Source organism: Lactuca sativa, chromosome 1, assembly GCF_002870075.4.
Source record: "Lactuca sativa cultivar Salinas chromosome 1, Lsat_Salinas_v11, whole genome shotgun sequence".
NCBI lineage: Eukaryota > Viridiplantae > Streptophyta > Magnoliopsida > Asterales > Asteraceae > Lactuca > Lactuca sativa.
In genome coordinates, this window is record NC_056623.2 from 189,707,876 (window position 1) to 189,714,924 (window position 7,049).

At 31.8% G+C, this 7,049-nt stretch overlaps 1 protein-coding gene across 1 annotated transcript; it reads right to left on the reverse strand.

Moving 5' to 3' along the window:
• Positions 1–2,350: 2,350 nt before the first annotated feature.
• LOC111899344 (signal peptidase complex subunit 3B) lies at positions 2,351–4,657 on the reverse strand. The gene is made up of 6 exons (XM_023895192.3): positions 4,376–4,657; positions 4,197–4,244; positions 3,551–3,613; positions 3,234–3,287; positions 2,714–2,800; positions 2,351–2,567 (listed from the first exon to the last, which is right to left on the reverse strand). Exons 1-6 carry the CDS (start codon positions 4,499–4,501, stop codon positions 2,442–2,444), a joined length of 504 nt encoding a protein of 167 aa, XP_023750960.1. The 5' UTR covers positions 4,502–4,657; the 3' UTR covers positions 2,351–2,441.
• Positions 4,658–7,049: the final 2,392 nt, after the last annotated feature.

Consider the following 7,049-nt stretch of genomic DNA (forward strand, 5'->3'; position numbering starts at 1 on the left):
GCTTGGCTTACAGTTTAAGTTTTATGTTTCAAGTATTTCAGATTATCGGAGGAAAGCAAAGACATGATTGTACACATCCTTCTGATTATACGATATTTGGTTTTGGGATACTTTGAGATGTGATTATTACCTTTGGGAACAATGTTTTATAAACGATTATAGCTTTTGGTTGGCTTTAAAAAATAAAAATTTTACCTTGATTTTTGGGATGTTACAGTTGGTGGTAGTTGTGTCGGAGAACGTATCTAGTGAAGTAGGGAGAACGAGAGTGTGAGAGATGCATGGTTTTTTGGGATATTCGTTTTCTAGATTTACATATTTTCAGTGGGTAGCCGGTCGACGAGTAGGTAGTAGGAGATGGTGGCTTGTGGCTAGCCGGCCGGCGAATGTGGATATTGTTCCTGAAACTTCAAATGAGTAGAGTAGGTGGGTTTAAGCGGGGTGGGGTATAGATGGTGGACAAATTTTTTTTTTAATAAATTGAAAAACAAATGATAAGTAAGATAGAAAAAAGAAATGAAAAAGATAAAATAGTTATTTTAAGTTCCTCAATGATGGTCCGAGTGAGAAAAAAAAAACTTTACATGAACAGTTTGAATTATCTTTGAAACTGAAGAAAAACGTGCGATTTGACACTTATACGAGGAACAAATCATGTAATTTGCTCTATTTTAAAATAAGTTAAGCATGAGTTTATATTTAATTTTGTTTGGTTTATCAAAAACATAGTTTTATGTATAAGGTCAATAGTGCTGATTTATACAAACCATGAAATCATAATTGAATTCGTTAACTACTGATCAACTTATTTTGCGAGCATTGAATTATGTAACGACGAAAAAACAGTACCAATGTTTGAACCGTAATAAGATATTTTTGTAGGAATGTGATTCCCTCATCATAAATTGAGTTGGTGCACTTATTATTTGTTTCCCATTTGACAAAATGCAATGGAGGTCAATAAATCGTGATTAATAATAATAGCCCAAAACCATCCTTAAAAGTGTAAGAAACTGTTTTTCCACACATGGACCATCTTGATTTTGATTGATGTGTGAATTCTTATCGCAATATCGCACTTCACCTTTTCTACCTCTTTGAATCATACAATAGAGCATAAATAAGATACGTTACTTCATGTTAAAGTCGTGACAATTGGAGAATCAAGATGTTTACATTTCCCATTATAAAACCATATTTTTTTCTAGTCTTTATCCGATTTTTTTAAACCAAAATTTATCTAGATATAATCGGTTTTTCGCATGATACTGTTAAAAAAAAAGTTTCTTTTTTCACACCAATGACTATTTAGCTATTTATATCAATTGGAAACGCAACTGATATTCTCACAACATCAATATGGCATTCTCACAAGTTTTGGTAGGTATCGGATCAAGGGTCTATACAAATGACAATATAGTTAAAGTTCTTAAATGTTCTCAAAACTCATTTTCAATTTGTATGACATGAACATCAACGACAGAATTTCTTGATGCAAAATATGTGGCATGTATTGTAACAAGTGTTTTAAGTATGAGTGCAAATTTATAATAGAAATTATTATCCTTCTATTTTTCTTACTATTTATCTGTCTATCCATATTAAATGATAACTGTTTTAAAATATTATTAATTTTATCAAAATATGACGCGTTATTATTTCATATGGATAAAAATATGATTAAGAAGAAAATATAAAAGAATGCTAATTACATGTTTTTTGAATGTTTTAGTTTTTTCTGCAAGCATAAATCTTGATTATTAGCTTCATACTCAATAATTTCGATTTATACTTCATAAATGCAGTGACAATGCACGTTCAAAACAAAAATAAAAAATTGAAATAAGAATCGACGTTCTACAAACTAATCATACTAATCATGCGTGATTAACATGTGATTTTTACTTTTTTAATTATCTTTGCATAACGTTTTTTGAACATTAAACGCCGATTCTTATTTCAATTGTTTTGAACGTGCATTGTCACTACATTTATGAAGTATAAATCGAAATTGAGCATGAAGCTAATAATCGAGATGTATGCTTGTAGAAAAAACTAAAACATTCAAAAAACATGTAATTAGCATTCTTTTATATTTTCTTCTTAATTATCTTTTTATCTATATGAAACGATGACACGTGTCATATTTTTATTAATTTCTCAATTTATAATTAGTGGAAACGCTTTGTTTCATTGCTTTCTCTCTTAAGATAAGCCTCATTTCCTTGACTTTTTGTATTAAGTTTCTGTTCATGCATCACAAGAAAACACTAATATATATATATATATATATATATATATATATATATATATATATATATATATATATATATATATATATATATAAATGTTGATGTAAGCTTTTTTTTTAAATGGCTTTCTACTTTAAGCCAACATTGTTTTAGTTTATACCAAATATACCCTCCTGACTAGAAAGGTAATCATTTATATGACTTAGGCAAACGAAAACCTGTCATGACTATTTTATCAGCAAACATCTTCCCGGTTTTGGGCATTACATGCCAATGCAATGTCATGTTGAAATCTCTTTCCCAGAGGTTACTTCCCTAAATATTAAAATGGAATTATTAAATGTAAAATATATATATTTTTACAAATGATGTTTAAGAAAATATTTGAGAAGATAAAATGAAAGGAAAAACTACATAAAGAAAATGATTGATAGGGGTAAAGTGGTAAAAATACTACTTACTTGATCAACGAAACGGTATTTGTTAGTTGTATGGATGTAGAATCTTGCATGCTCTTTGGCAGGAATGATACCATCCCACAAAGATACCTATCAAATTAATTAATACTTTTTTTATTATGCAAATGCAAATCTAACTAAAGACGGAAATACCCTCAAGAAAAAACTTCAATCAAACTTAACCACAATGTCTAAAAAAAATGCAACATTTTTCTATTATGGATTGTTCTACAAATAGAGCATAATTTCATTCTCTTTGTAATGGAGACAAGACATAACTCCTAACAATTTACAAATTTGCCCTCATTTATTTTTTTTTTTTCCTTCCAATTCCACCAGTGTGTCATAGTTTTTTAAACACAACCAAACAAAAAAAACAATAAACAAGGATTTTAAATCGTAAATTACGTTTTTGTCCATTAGTAATATAAGATTATTTAATATAAGATCCCAAAAAAAAAAATAATAATAATATAATTATAACTTGATGAACATAATATGGTTGGAGAAAAAACAAACTTACCTGATTTAGAGAATTCTGTGGGGTTTGATACTCTGCTGCTAAAAAGACAAAAATCTACAAACACAAGGCATATGATTTGTTAGATGAAAATTGCTGTTTCATTTTGTGTGCTAATTGAACAATCTAAAAGACAGTAAATGACTATTTTACCCCCTCTATCTGGGATTATCCTTAATAGAATGATAAATAGTTTGTTGCATAAAATGGAAAAATATAGAAAATTGGTTGCTATATTTACATGTAATTTACCCAAAATTTTGGATAGCAAAAAACTGTCAACTTATGGATGATTTAAATAAAAACTATCTGATTCCGACCTGTTTTGTATTCCATGTAAACAATGATTGTAGATCTGCTGATATATTCATTGTCATGCTGAGCTGTAGAAAAGAGAGAACATGTACATCATTGCACATTATTCAACAATTTTGGATAGCAAGTTTTATAACATACAAAGAAATTACTACAATGAAGCTCATACAAGATTGATTTGATTCTACCTTATACAATACAAAACAGTAAAATAACAAATGGATTATCCTTAGAATCAACATATGATGTGCTTAGAGGCCTAAAAGGGTCTTTGGGTACATTTAACAAGGAGGAAACCGGAATTGAATTCCAGGGGTTTGAGGATGGAATTTCGAAATCCATCCATCAACGGATTTTTTTGAGTTCAATTCCATACTCAATTGCAAGTTGCAACCAATTGCGGGATTGGAATTTGCATGCATCATGTTTTGCAGCATTCAAAATTGTTCTCACCACACTAAAAATTTATAAAATCAACAACATTTTTAGCTATAAAACTAATATTATCTGCATCAATTTCGAAAAAAAAAAAGACAGGGGTTGAATTTTCAGAACCAAAACTGACCTCTTTTGGGGAAGGAGGGAGTAGATTAAATTAATTTAAAAACAAATAACACATAAAGGAATATACGAAGAATAAGAATCAGCTACCTCGTCATCGCCATCTGGCTTATTCCGAAACCAATTGATGTTCAAAACCTAAACCCCAGAAAATCAAACCAATCAATTTCCTCAAAAACCCAAACAAATTACATATAAACACGGATCGTGACTTTACGAGCATACATACATACATACATAGAGAGAGAGAGAGAGAGAGAGAGAGAGACCTGGACTTGTGAGGTGGGAGAGGGAGAGTTGAAATTGTCGGAGACGGAAGCGATGGCGCACATTACGGCGAGAATTGTAACGGCGAAAGTCAGCAAGGCGTTGGCTCTGTATCCGAAGGAATGCATCTTCAATGTCGATCCTGATGCTTTGCTAATTGCTCTCAGAGCTTCTGCAAATTCCGATTAGGGATTCTGGTAGTACCGCTGCAAAACTAGTAACCGATGTTCCTGGACTTCGGAGACCTCCGCCGTTTTCAGCTTTCTTTCCTTTTTCCTTTGACAAAACTGCAAATTTGGTCCTCTGGTATTCAAAAAACTTTGGATAGGGTCCAAAAAGTTTTCAACTTGCATGACCGTCCAAAATCAAGAATTTACTGTGATTTTGGTCCAAAAAAACTTGAAAAGACGGTTTTGCCTTTTTATATTCTTTTTTGTATTTTTTATAATCATTCTAATACTTTTTAGTTTTAAAAAAAAGGAAAAAAAAAAAAAGAATTATCCCCAACCCCCACCCACCTCTCTCTCTCTCTCTCTCTCTCTCTCTCTCTCTCTCTCTCTCTCTCTTGGTCGTGCTTTTTCTCAATCTGTTTTGATTCTCGTCAATATGAGCTTTCAAACAAGAACCAGTTGTGTAATGATTGTTAAAATCTGGAAGAAGTAAGAAAATCAAACACAATTGTATGTATGTTTTCGATTTTGATATGTTGTATGTGAAAAGGGTGATGTTTCTGGGAAAAGGTGTGGGTCGGAATCTACGGGCAAAAAAATTGAAGAACAAGAAGTTCAAAAGTGAAGCCTACACTAAGATGAAGCATCCCACCATCTCCTATTTCTTTCCCCCATCATTTTTCGTAAACCCATATCTACAAGCTTTTCTTTCAATTTGAATCTGCATTTGGATCGAGATTTGCAGGGTTGTGAGTTTTTCATCATCAATTTCTGGGTTTTGCATCATTGTTTGTGTGTTTATTGTGTTGTATGTGTATGAATGTGTTGAAGAAGATGAAGTGATTATTACAAGAACCCATAAACAATTATTACATCAGCAAGGGTGAAGAAGGCTCTGTATCCAGAGACGGTTTTTCTTTAGAAAGAGGCGAGAGAAGAAACCCATAGCATATGGTCGTCGATGACTACTTCATGAGTGTGTTCATGTATACGATAATATGTGTGAGAGAGAGAAGGGAGGGTGACTAGAAGCTCTGATTGTGATGAAGCGATTGTTCCAATGATGCTTAAGGTGTGATTAGGGCTTGGAAACCCTCAATTGGACCTTAATTCCTCACATTCGATGTCGTGTCCGTCGTTAATAAACGTGGAAGGTAATATTATCATTTCATGAAATCTCTCTTCTCTTCTTCTTGGTTGATTGCTCATGTACGACATCCTCCTCTAACTACATTTCTGGTTCTGAAGATGATGTTCTTGGGAAGAAGAGACAGGTAAATGAAGAGAATATTAATAAAATGTTGGATTTCATTTTCACCACCACCGGTGATGATAAACAGCAGGCATGGACAAGTCTAATGCCCCGAAAGCCTTTGTTCGTGTCCCTTTTCTCAAATCAAGATGACAGATGGTGTTTATGAAACTCATATGCAGGTGACCAAGGAGGTGTCGATATTTCTGATTCTAATTATATTCTGATGATTCATGGTGCCATGGAAGCTTCAATGTTTCGTAAACAATGTGTATATGCAGTTTAAATTGCAGGTGAAGTGAGGTGAGGAAGATGGGAAAGAGAGAGAGAGAGAGAGAGAGAGAGAGAGAGAGGGGGGCACAGAGAGAGAGAGAACGGTGGGGGTGGGGGATAATTCTTTTTTTCTTTTTATTTTTAAAATAAAAAAGTCTTAGAATGATTATAAAAAATACAAAAATGAAAATAAAAGGGCAAAACCGTCTTTTCAAATTATTTTGGACCAAAATCACAGTAAATTCTTGATTTTGGAAGACCCATGCAAGTTGAAAATTTTTTGGATCCTATCCAAAGTTTTTTGAATACCACAGGGACCAAATTTGCAGTTTTGTCTTTTCCTTTCTACTTTTTTACAACTTCCTCCTTTTATTTTTCAATTTTATTCTTCCACACCAATTTCATTTTACTGCTCCTCCTTTTTGGCCTTTCATTCTCCTCACGCTCTTTAAAATCCTCAAAATATTCACATTTTATTATTGAGTATTTTTTATTTTTCTAAAAAATTAAAAATAATAAACTTTAATATATTTTTATAATTTTTTAGTTTGCATGTAATTTAATTATATATTATAAAAACAAAAAAGAAAAGAAAATAGGATGAAAGCACCTCATGAGGTAACAACAACAGCATTATGGATGTGTTTTTTAGTGAGATGAAAGTGTTAGATCTACAATCTGCAAAACACATGGTGTGGTGAATCACTTCATATAGTTTTATTGATTTTTTATAACATTTCAAAAACAATAATAATGCAGATCTTGCCTATGCAACTAATGAATTGGGACGACAACAAGCTTTCGAACAATATGGAGAAATAATAGATGTAAAATATCTATCAATAAGAGTTATGTTTCAAAAAGAATCAAGAATATTAGAGTATTATTTCAAAAATGATGTGTGTTTGGGTTTGTATATTAAAAGAATGGAGGTACAAATTGACCGTCTATACATCATGAATGTTTCATGTAGTTGTATTT